Source organism: Helianthus annuus, chromosome 4 (assembly GCF_002127325.2).
Source record: "Helianthus annuus cultivar XRQ/B chromosome 4, HanXRQr2.0-SUNRISE, whole genome shotgun sequence".
In the NCBI taxonomy this organism is placed as follows: Eukaryota; Viridiplantae; Streptophyta; class Magnoliopsida; order Asterales; family Asteraceae; genus Helianthus; species Helianthus annuus.
Genome location: NC_035436.2, coordinates 13,181,518 through 13,208,859, shown reverse-complemented (window position 1 = coordinate 13,208,859; position 27,342 = coordinate 13,181,518). Strand labels below are relative to the sequence as shown.

The following is a 27,342-nucleotide window of genomic DNA, read 5'->3' as shown; positions in this document are numbered from 1 at the left end:
AGCTCGATTCAAGCTTTATTTCTAAAGCTCGAGCTCGGCTCGAAGGTAATTTTTCAAGCTCGAGCTCGGCTCGAAGGTAATTTTTCAAGCTCGAGCTCGGCTCGGGCTTGACTCATTTAGTGTTTGTTTATTAATTTACAAGGTTGGAGAACTCGCTAGTCGCTAGTCGGCCGGTGAGGTGGGGACTAGCGACTACTCGGGATTACTCAGGATTAATCGGATCGGAACTTTATATGTAAATTTTATTATTTTTATAAATATGTTTATATATACTCACACATCCATAGGGGTGCAAACGAGCCGAGCGGCTCGCGAGCTACTCGAGATCGGCTCGAGAAAAAGCTCGAAACGAGCCGAGCCTTATCGAGCCCGAGCTGAGCTTGAAAATTATTCATGGATGTGTATCAATATAATACTTAAAAAGGTAAAAGTAGTTCAAAATACAAACTAAATTTACATATAAGTCATAACATAACAAGTCTCAGTTCTTAAAATTCAAACATTAACAAATAGCTCAAATGTAATCGTCATCCCCGGAGTGTTCAATGATTTCGACACCATCCGACTCGTATTCAATCTCCTCGTCTACTTCGTCCTCTTTCTCCGACTCAAATTTTTCGTCATATTAGGGTAAGGGATAAGGAGAATGGGCTAAAGTTGTAATCTTGGGCCTGTTTTGTAAGGATTTCAAATGGGCCGACTAGGGCGGCTTTGACCGACTAGCGATTTTTTTACTGATTAGTGAAAAATTACTCGGTAGGAGGCCGACTAGCGACTAGTCGGCGATTAATCGCCGAGTAATCGCGATTTTTGCAACACTGTTAATTTATATTAATTATAATTATTATTGTGCATATAATTTAGTTATTTTGTATATTTATATAAATGGTAATTATTATTATATAAATATATGTTTAATATATATTAATAAAAAATATATAAACAGAAAGCTCGTTTAGGCTCGCGAGCCGGTTCGAGTTCGATAAGCGAAGCTCGGGCTCGAACTCGTTTAGTAAACGAGCTTGTTTTTAGGCTCGGGCTCGAGCTTGTTTTGCTCGGCTCGTTCGAACTTTTTGAAACTGGCCGGCCGAAAGTATACGAAATAGAACGATCATGATTCATGAAACCATATTGAAGATCGGTTTGGACAAATTTCGGTTTTAAACCGAACCATATACACCACTAGTTGTTCTCTTTTGTTAAAGAGAGAAAAGAGATTGAGCTTGCTTTCTTTCACGGGTTTATTAAGCTCGACATATAAAACTATTATATTTGGCTCGTTTAACCTCACGGGTTTATTAAGCTCGACATCTAAAACTTTACTCGGTTCAAGATGTATCGAGCTTTTTTCGAGCCGAGCTGGTGTAGTTTTGCCAGCGGAACACCTAAAAAAACCTAAACTCTGAAGCCAGCGTGAGTCCAGTAAAGACTACATAGCCTGACCAGGGTGGAGCAAAATAAGGCTTTTCGATTTGAGGGGTGTGATAACCTTATACATAAAGTTCAACACACAATGTCATACGTATAAACATTGTAAAATAGTTTTCTTTGTCCAAACACTCAAGTCCATCTTGGACATCATGAAACCATACCTGGATATGAATGACAAACAAAACCAATAGACATCAAATACCAGCTGCATCTTTTTATTATAAATCATAAAAAAATGTAAACCATGAATATATCGCAAACAAGAACAAACAAAACCAACATATCGATATCTTTTTTAACAAATCGTTGCTTATTTCCTCTACCATTGTCGTCAATTATCGACACCTAAACCATACTGTTGATGCAGATTTTGTGTCCGATGCTTGTCGAATAGATTAGTTATTATTTTACGCTGAAATTGTAATAGTTAGTGAAACGGTCTATCGAACGTGTATAGACCCGCTCGTTTGAAGTGGTCAAACGAGAGGGTTATTCGGTTGACCGTGTGTTGTTGCAAGACAAGTTATGGTTGTTAATGTTGGTGTCGAAGGATAAGGCATCGAAGGATTGATGATATCCTTCGATGAGCTCGAAAGATATCCATCGAAGGATGGACCTCGAAGGATATGTGATCCTTCGAGGTATGTATGTGTCTTTCGAAAGCTAGATGGTCGACAGATGATCTGTCGACCAGTCAGCTTGATCCTTCGACTGTGCAACCTGTGTTTGGTATAAATACCAACACCTTGTCTTGTAAAACACAAGAGTGAGAGCACAAGTGTGTGCTAGAGAGTTAATGGAGGTTTGAGTCCTCACCGGGAGAAATCACCACTTGATTTCTCCCTGGATGTATACTTCTTTGGTATTAGTTCGGTTATCATGTAATCGGGCCGACTTGTAATGTTTACTACCGGATTAATACAAAAGTTGTTTGTTTATCATCTCTTTATCTCTTCCATCTATGAACATGAACATGAAAATCACGGATTGGATCCCGAAACATGGACCTACAATTGGTATCAGAGCCATGGTGCCCGATTTAGTAAAACTAACCGTTTACTAAGTCACATGTGCTCTAGATCTGTGATTTTTGTGGGTTTTTGTTCAAGATGTAAAAAAGGTGAAAATGAGAAAAACTCAGATCTGGACCCGAATATCCAGATCTGTGATAAAACGAGTGTTGGGTTTTATGTTTTTCTCCTAAAAATTCAAGTTATCATCATCAAAAACCGTTTTCAAAACGTTTTCATCGAATCTGAAATTTACCCAGATGTCTGTGTTCTTGGTGTTCTTCACATCTTCATGTGTTGAAAGATGTGAAGAACTTCGAAAGGTCTGCCACTCATTCGAAGGGTCAACCCAACTATCTTCGAAGGATCATTCTTGTTTCGAAGGGTCAAATTTTTGAAAGATCAGTTCTGACAGCAGCTGATGTGTGTCAGATCCAGATCTGACATGTGCCAGAAAAGTCAACTTCACAACCTTCGAAAGATTCTTTTCTCGAAGGATTATCTCACAACCTCGAAAGATCAAATCTGTTCGAAAGACAGAAACTGATCTGTGAATTATCTTTCGAGACCGAAAGATCTGTGCTCGAAACTTCCAACACCTTCGAAAGATCATTTCAACAGCTGTCACAGGATAATTATTTCAACAACTTCGAAGGATACATCCTTCGGTTGTGGAAACAGCTGTCACACAAGAAAAATTGTTGACTTTTGGGGTTGATGTTGTTGTCGGCTGTTGTTATCATCACACAAGAGAAGAAAATAAAGACAAAATGAAGATGATGTTTATCGGCTGACTTTGGGGAAAGAGATTACAACTGTTGTCGGCTAAATGGAAGTATAGGGTTGGTCAATTTTAGCGGTGGTGACTTTATCAAGTCAAAAAGTGGGCTATGGATACCTGTCTGTGTCTGTATTAATTGATAGAGAGCAGACAGAACAGTGACTTTTCGAAGGACATCGTACACAGTGACTTTATCAATAAATAAAAAAAAATTTTGTTGTTTATTGCTTGTGTACACTGCCCAAGGCAACACCCATGTGCACCGCCCAAGTGCCTCAATTAAATGTGTGTGTTCTTGGCTCAAGTCACCGCCCCAATTAACCAATAAGTTGATTGTTTGTTGTTTATGATCACCGCCCATACAACTCAATTCAGCCAATACAGCCCAAAGCAAGCCCAATGCACCTCCAAGACATCAAATGATATTCGTTGTTTGTTGTGGGTATTCAATCTTTCATTTGGTCAACATAGGACAAAGGTTGACATCATCATGACATCACTAATGTGATGTCATGGTGATGTGTAAACGGGAATGAGTTTGTGGCGCTCCGTGCTTCGCGTGTCGAACTCTGGGACGCACGACGGAGGAATGTCGTGACGTCGGGCTTGAGCCGGACATAACCGTGTCGAAACCGAGTCGAACCGAGCCGAGTCGCGTCCACACAAAGTGTATCAATGTGAAAATCTAGCGCCTAAAGTTATATTTTGCTAGTTAAAAAAAAAAAAAAAAAAAAAAAAAAAAAAAAAAAAATCCATTGGAACAAAGGTTTTTGATGCAGAGTGGGGTCGGGTATTTGCGGAGTTGACTTGAACCGCGCTTCTAAATGTCAACGTCAAAACTCGTATGAATTTGGGAGCGCGCGGGGTGATGCAGCATGATGAAAACAAGAGATGATGAAAACTTGATGTTTGAAAATTGTGGGGTAGTCACGGTTACCGATGCAATGACAAAAATGGTAACGCGACTATTATGGGCCAAAAACAACACGATATGTTCGCTTCCGCACGTCAAAATTTATGATTGTTACCGGTTATTCGGAAATGTTCGAAAGGATTTTGTTTATTGTCATATTCTCGCATTTGAAGACGAACGTATGAACCTGGAACGTCTATACCGATCCTAACGAGTTCACAAAGTCTTTGGAGGGATACAAGTCGGATCCTACGGGGTACTAGGCGAAATTTCTTTATCAACTAGAATATGCAACGAAGAAATCTTTTTGTTTATTGTCATATTCTCGCATTTGGTAACGAATGAATGAACCTAGAATGTCAATACCGGTCCTAACGAGTTCACAAATTCTTTGGAGGGATACAATTCAGATCCTACGGGGTACCAGGGGACGTTCTTATTCAACTAGATTATGCAAAGAAGAAAGTCATGTTAGTGAATTTTCGGAACCGAGAACATTCAATGAAGATTGATGACAGTTCCGCTCAGTGGAGGGAATTGGTGAACATTTGACGACAGTTTCTTTGAAGTGGAAAGAATCTGTTAAGGTTTAGAGATTTTACCAAAGAAATGGGGGGATAAAAATTTTCATTTGTTGAATTTCTTCGGTAAATTTCTAAACGCAATCACAGGTGGTAGAGTTTGTGATTTTTCTGGTGATACAAGCGGTTCGGAGTGGAATGTTTTGCACAGACACATATTTGAGGATTTTAATTAATTCTCCAGCCAGCGTGAAGGGTTTTGCACGGAAACATACAGGTATCTAAAGTCGACAGTTGTTTCAAAGCGCTGTTTACTGAAGACCTGGGGGAATCTTTATAGAAGTTGATAGTTCAAGGCTGAAGACCTGCAGGATTCGGTTTTGGGTTTGATATTTCTTTGGGATTTTACAGGGATCTGGGGGTAACTCAATTCGTTGAGTTTGCAAACGATGTACTTGGTCAAGCTGACTTCCTGAGTACTGATGCTGAAGATTCGTAGTGCATTACGTGGTCAACTTCACAAAGGCGAGACAATGAGATCTGGATGTAGTGAAACTAAGCGTGCCGTTTGGTTGAGCTTGCAAGGGATACACTTGGTCAAGCTGACTTTCCTGAGTGTTGATGCTGAAGATTAAAGTGCATTACTTGGTCGATTTCACAAAGACGGTTTACAGAAGACAGTTCACCAGAAATCTCTATCAATGTAGTATGCTTGAAGATCAAGACTTGATGCAGTTTTTAAAGAATGGAACCCTTATCAAATGCCGGTTGGAGTATTGGAAGATCAGCGGAAGATCGGTCAATTGAGTCCTTTGTGGAAATTGCACAACACTCAACACGGATGCACGCACTCTGAGGGGGAAATATTATACAATGAGCATCAAGATACTACTTACCTGGATCATTGGTCAAGGGGGAATTTGTTTTCGCAGAGAAGATGATTACTTGACTGAAGATCGATGATTGCAGTTGCATTTTCAGCATTCGACAGCAACGGACAAGGGGGAATTTGTTGATGCAGATTTTGTGTCCGATGCTTGTCGAATAGATTAGTTATTATTTTACGCTGAAATTGTAATAGTTAGTGAAACGGTCTATCGAACGTGTATAGACCCGCTCGTTTGAAGTGGTCAAACGAGAGGGTTATTCGGTTGACCGTGTGTTGTTGCAAGACAAGTTATGGTTGTTAATGTTGGTGTCGAAGGATAAGGCATCGAAGGATTGATGATATCCTTCGATGAGCTCGAAAGATATCCATCGAAGGATGGACCTCGAAGGATATGTGATCCTTCGAGGTATGTATGTGTCTTTCGAAAGCTAGATGGTCGACAGATGATCTGTCGACCAGTCAGCTTGATCCTTCGACTGTGCAACCTGTGTTTGGTATAAATACCAACACCTTGTCTTGTAAAACACAAGAGTGAGAGCACAAGTGTGTGCTAGAGAGTTAATGGAGGTTTGAGTCCTCACCGGGAGAAATCACCACTTGATTTCTCCCTGGATGTATACTTCTTTGGTATTAGTTCGGTTATCATGTAATCGGGCCGACTTGTAATGTTTACTACCGGATTAATACAAAAGTTGTTTGTTTATCATCTCTTTATCTCTTCCATCTATGAACATGAACATGAAAATCACGGATTGGATCCCGAAACATGGACCTACACATACAAGACACCAGCATACTTCTCCAACGACCCGCTGAAGAAATTATCCTTCAACTTCCTGAAAGTACACGCAGTAAGCAGACTATCCGAACCCGCTTGATGACAAACACCAATCCTTTCGACTTCCAATAACTCAGCTAACTTATTCAACCCACCATGAAGACTGTTGCAGAACTTCATCAGATGTTTAATATCGAAAATGGTGGGAAAATACATATTAATCAAACTAAAAAATCCAGATTGTGTATCAGGCAGATTCTGACATGTTAACACTTTCAACAAATATCCGAAATCATATCCACTGTGAAATGTTACCCAATACACACTATCATTCAGCACAATCCCTGAAGATATCAACAACTCGCCAAATCTACGCGCATCAATTCTGTTTTCATTATTTTTCTTAAAATTGATACCGCTCTGTTTCAACAGCTCAACAGAATCATTTGCAAAAACATCGTCATTCACGTTAAACTCACGGAAATTGAACTGCCAGATGCAAAACTTATACGAACATATTTATTGTTTTTCATTCAAGTCTAAGCATTCGACTTCATCCCGCTCAGTATACTGAAAACGTATTTGTTCAACATTAACTTATAATAATATTTACCATAGTTTTGAGGAATCATTTTATGTTTGGTAACTCTTATAAGAATTGATTAAAATGATCAAATATCTTGCAAGGTTTTCATCAACACCCTATGAACAATTGTGAGTATTTAGCGAAAGTGCGAAACCACGCCTTTGGCTAATGTGTAATTAGTTTTATTGTATGTGTCTTAGTAGGTTACCTATTGTCAGCCCTAGTGTATTATGTCATTTTTAAGCGTAATAACCAAACATATGGTTTAGCAAAGAAACCTTTACGAATTTTAAACAAAGCAATATTATTACTTTGGATGAAAGAGGGAAACAGTAGATGTTTTCAAAGGGCTTTGTGTTTTAGTTATTTAGAAAAAAAAAATAATAAAACCTTCACTGGTTATATGGTTTTACTAAAGCAACCAAGACAACATTGTATATTCGTCCAGAATACAAGCTTAAAACTTTATTAAATACCAGTATACAACGTTATTATGACTTATAACATGAAACCTATTACAACATCTCCACTCTTTTTCATCACTTAGAAAACATGTGACAACAATACTTACGCGTAACATTATAAACCATATAGCTCAATCTACTTAAGAAATTAAAATATGCTATCCTCCATGATCTCTTCACTATCAATGGACCCAGAATTATCCAAAATCCAGTAACAAAACCAACCACTATGCTAATAATTAACCCCCAATCTCCTCCGCCGTCTTCTTTTACTTCTTGACTTGTATCAGTTGTTGAAGTACGAGGTACACAACCTTTATTTTGAGTTAGCGGAGCTCCACAAAGTTTGTTACCTAAGAAGCTGGACTCTTTCATGCTTTGGAGCTGAGTACTCGTTGGAATTCTTCCGCTGAAATTGTTGTAGGACACGTTGAAGCTACTCAAGAAATTCAGCATTGACAAGCTCCTGGGAAGATCTCCAGAAAGATTGTTCAATGATAAATCAAATGATTCAAGTGACTCCATGCCACCAATCTTCTCTGGGATCCTTCCGGTCAAATGATTTCTTGATAAATTCAATGATCTTAACTCTGTCAGAGATGTTAGTTCACTTGGAATATGCCCAACGAGATTGTTACTCGAAAGGTCCAGCAACATCACTAGTCCAAGAATGGTGCTATATGTGTCTTCTCGTCCCTTTGTCACCAATGAATCACCAATAATAGTATAAGCTGGTCCGCGGCCAAAATTGAAAGCAAAAAGATCACTTGGGGTAGCTTCTATGCCGGAAAGGATGCTAAAGTTGTTAAAACAACTTGGAATATTTCCATCAAGATTATTATGAGCAAGATCCAAGATTTGAACATCTTTAAGATAACATATCTCATGAGGAATACTTCCGTCCAAATTGTTAGCTCTAAAGTTGAGTAATCTCAAAAGAGTGAGTTTTGTCCCAATCCATGTTGGAATTCTCCCAGTAAGTTCATTTCTGCCAAGTTGAAGGACCTTTAATTTCATCAATTTCATAAGAGAAGACGGTAAACGTCCTGAGATCTTATTCCCGCGCATGCTTAAGAATTCTAAGGAAGGTATAGAACCCAATGTTCTTGGAATCTCACCAGACAAATTGTTATTCTCCAAGTTTAAGACTCCTAAACTCGGCCACTTTTCCCAGCAGTCTGGAATGACGCCAGACAAATTATTATTTCCCAAGTTAAGAAACTTTATTTTTGTGACACCATTGGAACACAATAAATGTTGTAGTGACCCTAGCAATTCATTGAAGCTTAAGTTGACTTCCTCAAGTGTTGCAGGGATAACCAACAACGTTATATTTCCTTGGATGCGATTTTCTGACATATCTAAGTAAGCAAGATTGGGAAATGAATCAACAAATGACTCCGGCATGGGTGATGAAATGTGTGTGTTACTTATGTCCAATTCCGTTAATTTCTTTTGTGATTGCAACCACAATGGAAAGTCAGGCCCTAAAACCCAAGAGTTCAAATAAAATTCCCGCAACTGGAAAGCGGGAATCCAGCTTTCAACTTGCGGTCTGAAAGTTAAGTTGTTTCCTGCTCCATCTAGATAATTCAAGCTCACTAGTTTTGCAAAGTGAGATTCTGTCACAACACCCGTCAACGAATTGTTAGAAAAACCTAAAGAATTCAACTTTGAAAGTTGACCAAGGCTATCAGGAAGGTTGCCATCTAGTTGGTTATTTGAAAGAATTAACTCCTTCAATGATGATAGTCGTCCAATCCAATTGGGAAGGCTGCCGTTTATGCGGTTATCTGAAAGATCCAACACCTCCAATGAAGATAATCGCCCCATTGAGTATGGTATGGGACCAGAAACTTGATTTAGACTAATATCTAACGTCCTTAGAAGAGATAATTGTCCTATAGTAAGAGGAATTATACTATCTATATAGTTCCCACGCAAGGACAATGACTCTAAGGCAGGTGATTTGCATTCAAGAAAACTTTTAAGAAGATATGTAGAGTAATATTACCAAAACTATTACGTGACAAATCAATCTCTCTTACATTACAAAGGTTACCTAATGATTTAGGAATTATCCTGGTGAGTTGATTGTATGAAAGGTCAAGGCTAAGAAGAGAGGTTAAGTTGTGAAGTGAATCGATAAGTGAACTTGAAATACCACAATTACTAATACCTAATGAGATGAGGTTACTATTGGACAATTCTTCTAATACTAATGAGGAGTTCATCAAATTGTTACCATTCAGATAAAGAAATTCAAGAGATGTCAAATTACGGAAGCTAGGAAGAGGGCCAAGTGTTGGTGCACTTGTGTCTGTACTTTGTCTGTATTCGGTCTGTATGTAAACGATGTCCTTGGTAGTCTGTAAGTTGACCAAGTCAACCATCCTCCGGATTGACTTGGCCAACAGTTGGAATATGTTTGATATGTTTGTCTGAATCGAAGGATAACCTCGAAGGATAATGTTGATCCTTCGAGGTGCTCGAAAGATATGCTTCGAATGATTAGACCTCGAAAGATGATCTTTCGAGGTCCCTGCTTATCCTTCGAGAGCATTGTATCCGAAAGATGATCCTTCGGACCATCTATCGAATCCTTCGAGAAGACCTGCTGTATATGGGTATATATACCCATGCAGTGTTGAGGACAGAAGATAGAGATGCACACAGATAGTCACACCGAGAGATAGAGAGTTGAGAGCATCCTGTCCGAAACACTCACACACTTAGAGAGTTTATAGAACATTTCTGTAAACATTGAGCTTGTAACCGAACCCTCATTGAATTAATACAAGTTGTGTTAATCGGTGAACTTGTGTGTTTGTTTCTCTACTTGCTACTAACTCGGTTTGCTTGCTAGCTTGGATTCCGCACTCGCTAGTAGGTTTGTATAACAAGGTTTAGGTTCGTAATCCTCCGCGAAAAGGGACCTACAAGTGGTATCAGAGCCTCGCTCTTTACCTTGTTTAAAACCGGGTTTTTACAAGTTTTGGTGTGTTGAAACACTTGGTTTTGCACCTGTTTTTACTTGTTTTCTTGCATTTTCTTTGAGTAAAAACGTGTCTAAACTAACCGGGAGTGTTTAAAGTGGGGTTGGGTAACTTGAAAACTTGTTTTTGAGTAACTTTGTGTTTTCCGGCGAAAGCTCCGGTTAAACTTCCGGTGACTGTTTTGAAGATAAGGTTATCCATTTTTGGCATAGTTTATTTCAAATCTTGGTTGGTAAGATTGTTGTCAGCCTGCCATACCCTTTTGCCGAAAGTTGACTTACCAACCAATCACCTTTTCACCAACCTTTCACATCAGATCAGTTTGTGTCAGAGGTCTCGAAAGATATCTTTCGACATCGAAAGACTATCCTTCGACATCTGTCGATCAAGGAAGGCTCGAAAGATTGTTATCCTTCGACCCATCCTTCGAAGTCTGAATCATATCCTTCGAGAAAGGAATCTAATCGAAAGACAAGTGTCCGAAAGATAGGGATTTAGCTCGAAAGATAAGGATCTTTCAAAGGAGAATCCTTCGAGCTCTTGAATCTTTCGAAATCGTTGTTCGAGAGTCAACAGTAATCTTTCGAGTACTGTTGATCCTTCGAACAGGGTTATATCTTTCGATTGTGGTCTGTTTATTGTTAACAAGTTTCTGTGATTTCAGATCTTTCGACCAGGATCTTTCGGTTGTGTATCTTTCGGATCATTCTTACTTAGCATTTATTTTGCTTATCTATCATGAATCCGAGTTGGTGGGGAAATCCGGCTCCAGACAGTGGAAAATACATGAATACCAGTCAATCTCCATCATGGGCCGAATCTCCGGTATCTACATCCTCACAAACAAATGCCACTCCAGCTGGTCAATGGGCGTTTGTTTCAAATCAAACTCCGAGTATTCAAAGTCTTCTACTAAGCGAAAGTGAAACCGGAAGTTTGAACAGGCCTCCAAAGTTGATGCATCTTAATGAATATCCGGGATGGGTTGATCGTTTCCATACATACATTCTTGGTCAAAATACAGAGTTGTGGTTGCGGTTCACTACGGAATTCGATCAAACTATCGAGGTTGCTGCTTCTTCGACAGCTACATTTGCCGATCTTCCTGATGATCAAAAGAAGACGTATGACTTAGAAAAGAAAGCATACGCTATTCTCACTCAAGCACTGAGCAAGGATATTTATCATCAGTTCGTCAGTTTCAAGACTACAAAGAAGCTGTGGGATGCATTGAAGACAAGAGGAGTAGGTAATGAAGCCACACGTCAACTACGACGAGATCTACTAAAGAAAGAATTCGATGGCTTCACATGTATGGATAAGGAGTCCTTGGGAGATATGACAAGCCGTTTCTATCACCTGCTTACTGAGCTGACCAACTTTGAAGTCACTACGACTCCAACAGAGGTGGTAAAGAAGTTTGCAGATGCATTGCCTCCTCAATGGAATAACTTCCTGGAAATCTTGAAGTACAACGGAACGTTGAAAACTACAAATATCAACGATTTCGTGCAGCTTCTGGAGAACAAGGATCAGGAAGAAACGTTGAAGGCAAAGAGAGTTGCAGTGCCACAGAATCCAGAGATGTATTATGGCACCTCCACTACTTCATCTGCAAAAGCCGGTTCACATGCTCCACTTCAAACGGCGTTTGTCACAAGCACGGATATGTATGGCAATCCAGTGCAAGTTCCTGTAAAGCCGCCTCCAACCACAGATCTGTATGGAAATCCAATACAACCACCTCCTCCTCCTCCTGCTCAACAACCACAATATGCGTGTTATGGAGGAACATCATCTGCAGGTCAACAATCAAAGTCCAGTACCGTTCAGCTCGACACGTCAAGTTTCTCTAAAATCAGTGTAGAAGTAGCTAAGGAACACATGGAGCTACTTAACACTGTAGTGAGCGCGTACTGTGGGTTGATAGAAGGTCAGATTGGAAACATTAATCTGACACAAGAAGATTACAGGCAGATTGATAAGGAAGAGATGGACTTGATGGATATCAAGTGGGCCTTTGCGAGTGCTGTGAGAAGAGCAAAGGATTGGATAGAAAGTACTGGCAGAACCAGCTTGGAAAGTAAGCGAGACACCAAGTATGGGTTCGATAAGCAGGCTGTTAAATGCTTCAACTGTGGTGAACGGGGCCACTTTAAAAGGGAATGTACAAAGCCAGCACAGCACGGGAATCAAAATCCCTTCAGAAACCGAGGCAACCAGCAGAATCAGAACAGAAACACTGAGCGTTCATTGGTGCCTGCAAATAACCAAACCAACCGAGCACTTGCAGTTCAGGTGGATGAAGGTTGTGACTGGTCAATCCAGTTGGGTGGTGATGCTCCTGATGAAACAGCATGTTTTGCTCAAATTGTGAAAGAGTTGGTTCACACCAGTGGTAGAGAATCTTCTGCCAGTGGTGGTGAATCGTCTGAAGATGAAGACTCTTCTGGTTATAGCAGGAGTGCTGATGAAGAATCATCCAATTCTGGTGATGATTATGTGGGTGAGACATCGAATGCAGCAATCGATGCAGATATTGATGAACTCTTGGAGGAAGCTGCAGCAGAAACTCAAAGAAGATCTATTCTGGTGGATCAAGCTGCTTATACTTCGTCTTCTCTCCATTCAGCCTTTATGGCTAATGTCGACGGTTCATCAAGTCAGGTATGTGTCGATGAACCCACTGCTGTTAATTGTGATGAATGTGCTAGGGTGCATGCTAGATGTGCTGAAATGGAGAAAAGTATGTCTGAGTTGCAAGGCAAACATGATGCTTTACAAGCTAGTTTGTTTGACTTGCAAGACAAACATACTACTGTGAATGAGAATTTGAGTGACTTGCAAAGTAAGCATGACGCTTTGCAAGAGAAATATAATGTGACATTCATTCACAATCAGAAGCTGACTGTGGATCTCTCTAAATGCACAGAAGCCAACATGTTTTATGAAAACCATGAAAAGGAATTTAAGTCAGTAATTGAAACATTAAAGAAAGATAAAACTGAACTGACTAAAATGGTTTCAAGAAAACAAACTGATATTAATTTGTATATATCTCGCCTTGAGAGTATGCAAAAAGAGATGGCTTGTGTGAAAACCGAAAGTGATGCGATCAAACTCAAGCTAGACAGTTATTTGAGTTCTAGCTATGTGTTAGATCACATCATTGACGTTCAGAAGGAAAAGAGAGATGTCACATGCATAGGCTACAAGAAGTGTCCACCACCAGTGAGACATAATTATGACGCCATGCCTGATGAAGAGGACAGGGTATTCTTTGAACCTTCTGTGCCTCTAGATGTTAAGGAGTTTGCTGCAGGGCTCGGATACCAAAAGGAAGTATCCTCAGATTCAGATGTGTCAGCAGATACATTTGTGAGTGCTGAACAGAATCAAGATCCTCCAGTTGTGATTGAGGATGCTGATTCGTCTGATGATGAATCTGATGATACTGTCCCAGCAAAGTCTGATGCGGTAGTCAAAAATGAGGACATACCTCTTGAGAATCACATTCTATGTGATCCCCCTGTACAACCCGCTAAGACTATTGCAACTGAGTCCTCATCTGCAGGAGAGCCGGAGAGTGTGAATTTGCTGTACACTCTAGTTGGTGATGATAAAATTTACTCAGACAAAGATTTTCCCATTAAGAATGTTAATCAATCCTTAATCTGCAAAGTCTTTGAGAATTCGACGAGTAAGTTCTTGGGAAAGGCAGGACCTAAAGTTACAGTTACACAGTGTCCTTCTATTCCAAAGGCTGAAATTCGAAAACAATTTGGTAACAAGAAATTACCAACAGTGCCAACACAGCAAAATCACACCAAACCCAAAGGTAAAACACCGGCTCAAGCTAACAAGAAGCCGAACCAAAAGAAGAAGAAGAATGTTAACTTTGTGAAATCGACGGGAACAGACAAAATTGAAAAGTTTGAAAATCAATCTAACTTAGATTTTGTCAAGAAAGCTATTGTCGAGAAAAGAAATGAACCAAGCAGTTCAAAACCTAGTACCTCGGGTTCACAAAGTTCAACATCATCGGCTAGACGATCACATGATTCTTCGGGGTTTGTAGAACGAAGATCATGTTTTGAGTGTGGAACCATTGGACATATTATTCGTAATTGTCCATATCTTCATAAACAAAAAGGAAAGGTTGATGATCCCCGTGGCAAAGCTGACCGTAAGCCAACTGTTTCCACAAAACAAGATCCCCGCCTTGTAAAAGAAAGGGAAAAGAAACAGAAACGCCAACAGGTCAAAAAGGTAGAAAAAGCGATTAAAACCGATGCGGTTCACAAACAATCTGTTGTTGTAAAACCAGGCAATTCTAAAACTTCAAATCATCAAGAAGTTAAACTGTTAAAGAAAAACACTGGTGAAACCAAACAGACTTGGAAACCAAAAACGGTTACTGAATCAGGGGGACCATCACAATTCACCAACCATCAAAGACAAGAAGTTATTGTCATTGATGAAAATGGAAGACCCAAGACCACAATGGCTTGGGTCCCCATCTCCAACTAATTCATTTGAGTTCATGTGCAGGGTGCTTCAGGAGGAACTATCAGTAGTCATTGGATTGTTGATAGTGGGGCATCCAGGCACATGACGGGCGACATGAAGCTTCTCTACGACGTTAAATCTATTAGAGGAGGTTATGTTGCTTTTGCTGGAGATAAAGGTGGATATATTACGGGTGAAGGAATGATATCTAACGGGATTGTCAGCTTTGACAAGATCAATTTTGTGCAACAACTTGATCACAATCTTCTTAGTGTTTCTCAAATTTGTGACAAGAAATTCTCAGTACACTTTGATGCTAATGGATGTTATGTGCTGAAACCCGGCTTCAAAATTCCAAAAGAATGGATTCTCTTGTCGGCTCCAAGGATAAATGATTTGTACGTCCTTGACATGAGCCAGGCTATTACTACGTCTGCACAAGCAACTTGTTTCGTTTCTAAAGCCACAGAAAAAGACACTATCTCTTGGCACAGATGAATGGGTCACATTCACTTACGAAAAATGAATCATTTGGTTTCAAATGAATTGGTGAATGGTGTTCCCCTCAAAAATTTCCATCTTCAAGACGTCTGTGTTTCGTGCCAGAAAGGAAAACAAACAAAGAAGAAGCACCCTACAAAGAAGATCAACACAGTGGCAGTTCCTCTTGAACGTTTGCACATGGATTTGTTCGGTCCTGTCAAGCACAAGAGTATTCGGGGTGACCAATACTGCCTCGTGGTTACTGATGATTATTCAAGATTTTCTTGGGTTGCGTTCATGGCACACAAGAGTGAAACCTTTGGTATTGTCAAAAACTTGATCATTCAGATTGAGAATTTGTATAAGTTGAAGGTTAGGCGGATACGTAGCGACAATGGTACTGAATTTAAGAATCATTCCATGGCGGAGTTTTGCACTTCAAAGGGTATTCTTCATGAGTTTAGTGCAGCTTATACTCCTCAACAGAATGGTGTCGCTGAACGTAAGAACCGCACATTGATCGAGACTGCTAGGACAATGTTAGTAGAGTCGCAGCTACCCATTCCATTCTGGACTGAAGCTGTGGCCTCTGCATGTTACACATTGAACAGAGTCCTTACAGTCAAAAGACACAACAAGACCTGTTTTGAGCTTCTTCAAAAACGGAAACCAGATTTGTCTTATCTAGAACCGTTTGGAGCTCCTTGCACAATAATCGATCCTAATGGAAAGTTTGGGGCAAGAGCAATTGATGGATACTTTCTTGGGTATGCCACCCCTAACTTACGAGTCTGGAATCTAGAGACTAAGAGGGTCGAGGAATGGTCTGAGGTCAGAGTACAAAGGCACACCTTGCCAGTCAAAAATCCGGGTCAACCTTGGATGTTTGAGTATGATGACTTCTTCAATTCGATCAATGTCGAAGCCGTTGAAGAAAATGCTGCGGCTAGGATGTTTTTCGAGAGTGACAATGCAACAGTTTCACCGGTGGTTCGTCCAATTCTTGTTAATCAAGAACCATCTTCTTCGGTGAACAATAATACTCTCAACAATGAGGATTTTCATGATGCAAACGAATTGAACGAATCTTCAGAGGATGATGAATTTCTAGATGCAGATCAAGAAGCTCCTACAACAGCAGTTCATGGTACTTCAGAGGGTACTCCTCCATTGGATACACATAGAACAGCTGAGACTACTGCATCATCCTCTTCGTCAATTCCGGGTCTTGAATTGGTTGTTGATCTTAATCTTAACAACCTGGGTATAAATGTTCCAGTTCCAGATAATCCAGAAACAAGGATTCATAATACCCATCCTCAGCAAAACATTATTGGAAATGTGCAAAGTGGCGTACAAACAAGAAACATGTTGCGAAACAACAACAATGCAGGCTTGTATGCAGCCATTCGAGAATCCGGGCAACAAAACGACTGGTCCTTCGCGTGCTATGTCTCACAAGAAGAACCAAGAACGTGGAAAGAAGCCTTGAAAGATAATGCTTGGGTTGAAGCAATGCAGGAAGAACTGCAACAATTCCAGAAGCTGGGTGTCTGGAAACTAGTAGAGAAACCTGCTGGATACAAGAAGATTGGTACCCGTTGGGTTTTCAAATGCAAAAAGGATGACCGCGGATTTGTTATCCGAAACAAAGCTCGTTTAGTCGTTCAAGGTTTTCGTCAGATTGAAGGGATCGACTACAACGAAGTCTATGCACCTGTTGCACGTCTCGAAGCAATTCGAATCTTTCTAGCCTATGCGTCCTTCAAAGGATTCAAGGTCTATCAGATGGACGTGAAAAGTGCATTTTTACATGGTGTGGTTGAAGAAGAGGTATACGTCGAACAGCCTCCAGGTTTTGAAGATCCTATCCATCCCGATCGGGTTTGGTTGCTCAACAAAGCTCTTTATGGTCTTCATCAAGCACCACGAGCTTGGTATGCAACCTTATCACACTATCTGCTGGAGAACGGTTTTCGTAGAGGTCTTATCGACTGTACTCTCTTCATCAAAGAACAAGATGGAGATCTTCTTCTGGTACAGGTATACGTTGATGACATTATTTTTGGTTCTACTAATGATGTCTTGTGTAGGGAATTCGAGCGCATTATGCAGGATAAATTCGAGATGAGTGCTATGGGGGAAATGACTTTCTTCTTGGGCCTACAAGTACAACAAACGGAGTCTGGGATATTCATCCATCAGACTAAATATGTTGGTGACATCTTGAGCCGGTTCCAGATGTCTGATGCAACGCCCATTGGTACCCCATTGCCAACCAATCACGGAATTACTCCAGACTTGAAGGGAGAAGCTGTTAGCCCTTCAATCTATCGCGCTATGATCGGATCTCTTATGTACCTCACAGCATCAAGGCCAGACATAATGTACCCAACGTGCCTGCTTGCCAGATATCAAGTTAACCCGAAGGTCTCACATCTTGCTGCTGTTAAAAGGATTTTTCGTTATTTGAAGGCGTACCCTGACACCGGTCTGTGGTACCCTAGGGATAATAACTTTGAATTGGTAGCTTTCAGTGATTCTGATTTTGGCGGATGCAAAATCGACGGTAAATCCACAACGGCTGGATGTCAGTTTTTAGGAAATCGCCTAGTTACATGGCAGTGCAAGAAGCAGACGTGTGTAGCTACATCAACATGCGAAGCTGAATACATTGCTGCCTCAAGTTGTTGCTCCCAAGTTCTTTGGATCCAACAACAAATGCGGGACTACGGTTTTGAATTCCTAACTACTCCTATTTACGTTGATAATTCTGCTGCTTTAGATATCACTAGAAATCCTGTGCAGCATTCAAAGACCAAACACATCGAAATCAAATATCACTTCATACGTGATTGCTTTGAGAAAAGGCTAATCGATGTTGTTAAGGTCCACACCGATGACCAACGTGCCGACTTATTTACCAAAGCATTTGACAAATCAAGATTTGACTTTTTATTATTGGTAAATGGCATTAAGGTCAAGCAAGAGTAAAACCAACATCGGAAAATCATTTTTGTAAATACCTTTGCGTTTTTAAATTTGTCTTGGTTTATTGATTTTAGGGGGAGTAAATCCAAAAATCTGAAAATCCAAAAACATCGAAAAATTTCAAAAACACAAAAACAATAGAAAATCAAAAATGAGTTTCCTGGCGAGCAAAAGAGAAAATGATAGTACATCAGTGGTCTATCCAAACCTCTTTAAAACCTTAAATGCAAAACGATAAGCAGCTCTATATAAGATGTATCGGTAGGCTCACAATCATGTTAAAGTGTGCAGGGTGATATAAATCTTAATCGACTGAAGACCAGGTGGGAACCATTCATTGGCATATGGTCTTAGTACCGAAATTTCGTTTGATAGATTGCCGAGGTTCTGAGATATTCGGTCTTTATGCTGCTTATCATCTGGGTATCATGGTTGTATCTTTTACCGAAAAATAACGGGGACGCAAGTCTAGATCTTCCATGATACTATACAAACGTGTACATATTGCATACTGCATTCGACCTCAATAAGTGATAAACAATCACATGTCCATTCAAATAAGTGATAAAATATCACATTTATCCGGGTGTCAAGTTCGTCTCTCTGCTGTACGGAAGTACTGACCTGTTCACGGACTTGCTCCTGTGCCCTCATGCATACGAAAATCAAGTTCCTCATCAATAAGTGATTATATCACATAGGACTTGTTTTCAAATCAAAATAAGTGAGTATCTCACAATTTATACGGTCAAACAGATGATAATCGGTATACTCACCGGTAAGATGAACTCTCGTGCATACCTTGATACGGGAATGTGTCGTGATGTGGATGAACACCGGTCGGTAAGTATAAATCATACCTTAACGTATCCCCTCGCCATGATTACATCTGATAAGTTGAGCTTAAGTGGACAACAATACCGATAATTGTTATAGGATGCTTATCTTAATGTTAACTAACTGAACAACAAGAGTGTTTTGGCATGACCGTACACTGATATGATTCTCTTACCCTCGAAACTCGCAAAAAGAATGTCTGTATATATTTATTTACTGCTTAACTTTTATTGTCTTCTTTTAAACAGTTTCGTCGTTTGGTGCATATCAGCACGACATTAGCGGTGATGTCGTTTGATAACACTCAAAGGATTTTAACTTGTTGTCTTTTAATTTCAAAAATACCAAAAAGATTTTAGGAGTGTTTTAATATAAACTTTATAAAAGCCAAAAAGATTTTATTTCTGCTTTATTTTCGATCGTACGATGTTGGAGCTCAAGTCTTCGTTTCCTGAAACCTGACTGAAAACCGAACTGACTAAATCTTCATAAACGGTCAAAAATTTGCATGTTTGAAAGTTAAAAACTAAAATTGGCAAATTTATTAAACTTTCAAACTGTCGGACGGTGTTTGTTTGTGACATGGTCATTCGTGTGTCATTTGTTTATACTATATTCCAAGCAGTTGTTCTCATTACGCGTTTAGATTTCTTGCATGTGCAGATTCTAAAGGCTAGGAGAACATGGTCGATGACAAGCATTGGAATGAAGACACGACGAGAAGGCGCTCAAAAGATGAAGATGATCGAGTTGCCGCTGGCCATCATCAACACCACAAGGATCTCACTTCATAAAGATAAAGTCTTTTCACGAGCATAACTCAAGGGGGAGCTTATGTTAAGGGGGAGTTTGTCAACACACTTTCTACATGATACGGGTAGTTTGTTGATACACTCTCTGCTTGCAAGACGTGAAGACTTTGAAGATCCTCCGACATTGAAGACTTGAAAGGACATCAGAGTTTTGGTAACTCGAAGACCAAAGACCGTCGAAGTTCAAGACGAGTCTACAACTATAGAAGATAAAGACAAAGCTACAGCCAAGGGGGAGTTTGTTGGTGCACTTGTGTCTGTACTTTGTCTGTATTCGGTCTGTATGTAAACGATGTCCTTGGTAGTCTGTAAGTTGACCAAGTCAACCATCCTCCGGATTGACTTGGCCAACAGTTGGAATATGTTTGATATGTTTGTCTGAATCGAAGGATAACCTCGAAGGATAATGTTGATCCTTCGAGGTGCTCGAAAGATATGCTTCGAATGATTAGACCTCGAAAGATGATCTTTCGAGGTCCCTGCTTATCCTTCGAGAGCATTGTATCCGAAAGATGATCCTTCGGACCATCTATCGAATCCTTCGAGAAGACCTGCTGTATATGGGTATATATACCCATGCAGTGTTGAGGACAGAAGATAGAGATGCACACAGATAGTCACACCGAGAGATAGAGAGTTGAGAGCATCCTGTCCGAAACACTCACACACTTAGAGAGTTTATAGAACATTTCTGTAAACATTGAGCTTGTAACCGAACCCTCATTGCATTAATACAAGTTGTGTTAATCGGTGAACTTGTGTGTTTGTTTCTCTACTTGCTACTAACTCGGTTTGCTTGCTAGCTTGGATTCCGCACTCGCTAGTAGGTTTGTATAACAAGGTTTAGGTTCGTAATCCTCCGCGAAAAGGGACCTACACCAAGAAAGCTCATACTTAAATCTAAAGAAACCAGACTGGTGATACTAGATATCCATTGTGGCGGCACGGATATATAAAAATAGTTACCAGAAAGATCAAGTAAGGAAAGGGACGTTAGATTAAGACGATGAACATATGGATGAATATCTGAGAGTGCACAACTAGATAAATGTAGTTCAACCAAAGAAGGAAGGGTATTGATCACCTGAAGCCAATCAACTGCTTTGCTAAGGTCCACACCACTCATATCCAGGTGATGCAACATACCGAGACCAGACAACCACTGCATATTCATCACGCTTGTTGATTCCTCGTTGAATTCATGAAAACTTCCAAGACAAAGGACGTTCAAGTTTGAAAGATTCCCTAGTTGTGGAGGGATAGTTCCACCAAATTTGGAATTCGAAAGGTTAAGATATTTAAGGTTTTGAAGAGAACCAATGAATTTAGGAACCTGGATCCCTCTAAAATCATTGCAACTCAAGTCCAAATGCTTGAGTTGCTTTAGGTCCAACAAGGATCTACTTATATCCCCTTTCAATCTCTGCTTTGATGCATCTGTGTATTCTTTTTCAGTGAAGTAACTAACTGAATAAGCAGGACAATGACCACCATGTCCAGGAAGATGAACCCGATGAACATGACCTGTAGAATTATCACAAGTAATCCCATACCAGTTGCAACAATCTTTGTTCTCGGCAACCCAGGATGCAAGTCGATGAGTTTCATCAGTCAAGCCATGCTTGAACCGGAGAAGTGCTTGTCTCTCGGCATCAATGCATAATACATGTTCAGAGTTTTGTTTGGATGAGCATGAATGAAACAAGGCCAAAACAACAAGAAGGCACAAGTGACAAGAAGAGAAACTAGAAAACGAAAGTCTAGGAGTCATATTGGTTGAGTAAAAATTGTCTCTTGATTGTAATTTACAAGATAAATTACATTTATATTCCAACATTTGTATTCCAAGTATTTATATTCCATGTAAAGGCAAAGTCAAGTAAACGCACAAGTCAAATCCAACATTTATTGACGCTGAATTAGTCAAGTAAACTCTTGAAGGTGCCCGGTAATTTCAAAATCAATATATGTGGACATAAATGAGATCTTTGAATGAACAAATAAACTTATTGATGCTGAATTAGTCCAAGTAAACTCTGGAAGGTGCCAGGTAATTTCAAAATCTATGTCACTTTTCGGTGTTTGAAATTTTGAAAAATTATATTTAAGTGTTTTTTTAATAACATGTTATTTCACGTTTTTAGGTTGTAATATTTAAGTTATATTATGATGTTTAAGTTATGTTGTAATGTTTTATGGGGTGGAGATACAATAGGAAGTTAATTTGGCTAGGAAGGCTAGGAAGTGATCTTGACCATCCATTTAGTTAATCAAGAGCTAAGATTAAATTAGGGAAATTGAAAAGAAGAAAAGAAGCGCGTGAGTTTGTTCAAGGGTATTCTAGTCAATCCAAGCCAATAGTTTCTCTCTCCTCCAATTCCCCCCCATTTTTTAAACTTTAATAACTCTTTCATACGACATTATTTTTTTATAAAAATTGCACCAAAAAAACGAGCGTTTTTTATCTTTAAAACGAGTATACTATTGCTATATTTAAAAAAAAAATTTTAACCCAGTTGTGTAAAACGCAATAGAAAAACCACCAGTTACGTAAAACGCAATGAAAAAAAAAACCTAAAAAATGACATTTTTCTAAAACGCAATGCACCAAAAACACAAAGAAATAACTTATTTGTAAAATGCAATGGCCAGAAAACACAAAGAAATGTCTTATTTCTAAAACGCAATAGACTGAAAACACATAAAAAAGTGTTTTACCTAAAACGCAATGCATAAAAAAACACAAAGAAATGTCTTATTTGTAAAACGCAATGGCAAGAAAGCACAAAGAAATGTTTTATTTGTAAAACGTGTTGATGCAGATTTTGTGTCCGATGCTTGTCGAATAGATTAGTTTTATTTTATGCTGAAATTGTAATAGTTAGTGAAACGGTCAAACGAACGTGTATAGACCCGCTCGTTTGAAGTGGTCAAACGAGAGGGTTGTTGGTTTGACCATGTGTGTGTTGCTAGACAAAGTATGGTTGTGCTATGATGAGTGTCGAAGGATAAGGCATCGAAGGATTATGAATATCCTTCGATGAGCTCGAAAGATACCCATCGGAGGATGGACCTCGAAGGATATCATTCGATGAGCTCGAAAGATATCCATCGGAGGGTGAAGATGGACCTCGAAGGATATGTGATCCTTCGAGGTATATGTGTATCTTTCGAAGACTGTCTGATCGAAGGATGATGTTTCGACCAGTCAGTCTGATCCTTCGACCTGCAGCCTGTGTTTGGGTATAAGTACCAACACTTTGTCATTTGCAACACAAGAGTGAGAGCACAAGTGTGTGCAAGAGAGTGTGAGGAGGTCTGGGACCTCACCGGGAGAAATCACCACTTGGTTTCTCCCCGGATGTATACTTCTTTGGTATTAGTTCGGTTGTCATGTAACCGGGCCGACTTGTAATGTTTACTACCGGATTAATACAAAGTTTGTTTGTTATCATCTCTCTTATCTCTTCCATCTTTGAACATAAACATAAAATCACGGTTTCGGTCCCGAAACCTGGACCTACAATTGGTATCAGAGCCATGGTGCCCGATTTAGTAAAACTAACCGTTTACTAAGTCACATGTGCTCTAGATCTGTGATTTTTGTGGGTTTTTGTTCAAGATGTAAAAAAAGGTGAAAATGAGAAAAACCCAGATCTGGACCCGGATATCCAGATCTGTGCTAAACCGGGTGTTGGGTTTTATGTTTTTCTTCTAAATCTTCAAGTTTCCATCATCAAAAACTGTATACAAAGTGTTTTCGTCAGATCTGCAGATGAACAGTCCTCCGTGTTCTTGATGTTCTTGACAGCTTCAAATTTCGAAAGATGCTGGTTGTCCATCGAAAGATTGAACAGTTTTCGAAGGATCAAACAAAATTCAAATTTCAAATTTTCATGCTTCGAAATTTGCGAAAGTTGGTCACCTACCACATCAACTTTTCACCAACCTGTCGTACTTTCTGTCCTTGTGTCAGAACCATCGAAAGATAACTTTCGATCTCGAAAGATCATCCTTCGATCAAGGAGATTCGAAAGATGAACAGGAGTGCTCGAAAGATCATCAGTTCTTCGAAGGATCAAAAAGACGTCGAAGGATCAACTCTGAAGTGTACGAAGGATCAGCCATGTCCAACTTCGAAAGGTGTTCGAAAGATCTGTGACATGTGCTCGAAAGATGCTCAAAAGATATGTGACATGCGCTCGAAAGACTTACGAAAGATCATCTTTCGAAGCTGTCTTGGTGTTTATCTTTCGTTTGATGCAGATGTTTCGAAGGATCCAGATGTTGTGGAATTTTATGAGCTCAGACAGTGTGTTGGGGTTAATCATTTAATTCACTTGGAGTCGGGTCGGGTGTTCGCAAGGATTATTCAAACCGGGCTTCAAAGTTTCAACATCAAAATTCGTACGGGCTTTGGGAACACGCGGGGTGATGCAGCATGATGAACACAAGAGATGATGAAAACTTGATGTTTGAAAAATTGTGGGGTAGTCACGGTTACTGATGCAATGGCAAAAATGGTAACGTGACTATTATGGGCCAAACACAACAGTTCCGCTTGGTGGAGGGAATTGGTGAATATTTGACGACAGTTTCTTTGAAGTGGAAAGAATCTGTTAAGGTTTAGAGATTTTGCCAAAGAAATGGGGGGATAAAATTTTTTTTTTCATTTGTTGAATTTCTTCGGTAAAATTCTAAACGCAATCACAGGTGGTAGAGTTTGACTTGATGCAGTTGTTTAAGAATGGAACCTTTATCATATGCCGGTTGGAGTATTGGAAGATCAGCGGAAGATCGGTCAATTGATCCTCTTGAGGAAATTGCACAACACTCAACACGGATACGCGTACTTTGAGGGGGAAATCTTATACAATGAGCATCAGGATACTACTTACCTGGATCATCGGTCAAGGGGGAATTTGTCTACACAGAGAAGATGAATACTTGGCTGAAGATCGATTGCAGTTGCATTTTCAGCATTCGACAGCAACGGACAAGGGGGAATTTGTTGATGCAGATTTTGTGTCCGATGCTTGTCGAATAGATTAGTTTTATTTTATGCTGAAATTGTAATAGTTAGTGAAACGGTCAAACGAACGTGTATAGACCCGCTCGTTTGAAGTGGTCAAACGAGAGGGTTGTTGGTTTGACCATGTGTGTGTTGCTAGACAAAGTATGGTTGTGCTATGATGAGTGTCGAAGGATAAGGCATCGAAGGATTATGAATATCCTTCGATGAGCTCGAAAGATACCCATCGGAGGATGGACCTCGAAGGATATCATTCGATGAGCTCGAAAGATATCCATCGGAGGGTGAAGATGGACCTCGAAGGATATGTGATCCTTCGAGGTATATGTGTATCTTTCGAAGACTGTCTGATCGAAGGATGATGTTTCGACCAGTCAGTCTGATCCTTCGACCTGCAGCCTGTGTTTGGGTATAAGTACCAACACTTTGTCATTTGCAACACAAGAGTGAGAGCACAAGTGTGTGCAAGAGAGTGTGAGGAGGTCTGGGACCTCACCGGGAGAAATCACCACTTGGTTTCTCCCCGGATGTATACTTCTTTGGTATTAGTTCGGTTGTCATGTAACCGGGCCGACTTGTAATGTTTACTACCGGATTAATACAAAGTTTGTTTGTTATCATCTCTCTTATCTCTTCCATCTTTGAACATAAACATAAAATCACGGTTTCGGTCCCGAAACCTGGACCTACAAAACGCAATGGCCAGAAAACACTTAAAAATGTCTCATTCTAAAACGCAATGACCTAAAAAAACAAAAGAAAGTGTTCTCTATAAAACACAATGGACTGAAAACACCTAAAAATGTGTTTTACCCAATGACTAAAAACACTTCAAAAATGTGTTTTACCTAAAACGCAATGACTAAAGATACTTAAAAATGTGTTTTTTTCTAAAACGCAATAGCCAGAAAACACATAAAACTCTCTTATTTCTAAAATGCAATTGACACATAAAACTGTTTCTGAACTGTTTGTGAATTGTCTGTGAACCGCCTGAATTGTCTACAAATTACTGCCTTCGAAATGAGCCAATTTCTGAAAATTAATTTTTCTGATGCGTTTTTAGTACAGCAATTTAATCGAGGTAAAACAGCTCAACCCCAGCCAGGGGCTCTGCCCCTTAGACCCCGCCAGGGGCTGCCGCCCCTGGGACCCCGCCACCGGGGGCTGCCGCCCCCGGACCCCCGCCAAGATCGTAAAACGCAATGACTAAATAAAAACCCAGATCGTGAAAATGAAATTAAAGAATTTCTTACATGGATCGAACCCGGTTTCTTCATCAATTGACGAAATTTGAAATGACAGAAACACTTATCAGCGATTGAATCGAACAAATCGAGTGATTATCTTCAAAATCACCGGAAAAAATGAGATTTTGTATGAAATTAAACTGGGTTTTCTTCAAAAAAACTGAAGAACACGTTGATCGGGGTTTGAATCATTGATTGGTGATGAAAATCGCACTATAATGTAGTGATTATTGAGATAGAAAGTGAAGAAATGGTTAAAGATGGTGGGTTTGAAAATGGTGGGTTTTGAAGTTACTGGGTTTTGAAAAAGGAAGAAGAAAGGGTTGGATTGACTAAAATACCCTTTGTCTTTACTTTAAATGTTGCCACATGTCATCCTCTTATTGCTTCCTATCCTTCCTAGCGAAATTAATCTTTCTATTTGATCTTTTCCCATGTTTTATGTTATAATGTTATATTAAATAGATATAAATACTTGATAGAATTAAAAAGAAATGTGAGGAGTCAGCCGAGCAATGGGAGTAGTCAGCCAAAATATGAGGAGTCCGTTAAGCCGTTGGGAAGAGTCAGCCGAGCCAATGGGAGGAGTCTGCCAAGTATATGGGAAGAGACTGCCAAGTATATGAGAGAAGTCTGCCAAGCCAATGGGAGAAGTCTGCCAAGTATATGAGAGGAGTCTGTTAAGTATACGGAACGAGTCTGCCAAGTATATGGGAGGAGTCTGCCAAGTATATGCAAGAAGAGCCTTTATAAGACTATGGGGTATGGGATTTGGGTTGGGGCGTGGTTGACTGAAAACACCCAAGCCACCACCCCGGGTGGACTTGGGTTGGGGCGTAGCCCAAGGGACGGGAGTTTTAAGCCGGGCGTGGGGCGGGTCGAGCAAGGTGACATGGCGGGCTCTCAATGGCCAAACCAAACTAGCCGTTGGCCAACGGTGTAACACCCTTACTATTGAAAGAAGGGTTTTGTACTAATAACGACAATTAAATGTGTACTTACAAATACACATACATAAAAAAAATACGGGTTTGCTAAAACTTTTACAGTTTAAAAGTA

General features: G+C 39.8%; 1 protein-coding gene across 1 annotated transcript; it reads right to left on the bottom strand.

The window, feature by feature from the left end:
• Positions 1–1,619: 1,619 nt before the first annotated feature.
• On the bottom strand, positions 1,620–21,772 carry LOC110883528 (receptor-like protein EIX2). Its single transcript, XM_035989215.1, has 4 exons — positions 20,968–21,772; positions 7,481–9,274; positions 6,324–6,838; positions 1,620–1,783 (listed from the first exon to the last, which is right to left on the bottom strand). The coding sequence occupies exons 1-4, from the start codon at positions 21,770–21,772 to the stop codon at positions 1,763–1,765; spliced, it is 3,135 nt and encodes a 1,044-aa protein (XP_035845108.1). The 3' UTR covers positions 1,620–1,762.
• Positions 21,773–27,342: the final 5,570 nt, after the last annotated feature.

What these genes read in the sequence shown, in the direction of transcription:
- LOC110883528 (XM_035989215.1), bottom strand. Translation starts at nt 21,772, where the DNA reads ATGACTCCTAGACTTTCGTTTTCTAGTTTCTCTTCTTGTCACTTGTGC. An exon ending in TATGGTTTATAATGTTACGC is followed by an intron (nt 6,839 to 7,480) that starts GTAAGTATTGTT and finishes AACAATAAATAT; the next exon opens with GTTCGTATAAGTTTTGCATC. An exon ending in AGTATGCTGGTGTCTTGTAT is followed by an intron (nt 1,784 to 6,323) that starts GTGTAGGTCCAT and finishes CATCAACAGTAT; the next exon opens with GGTTTAGGTGTCGATAATTG.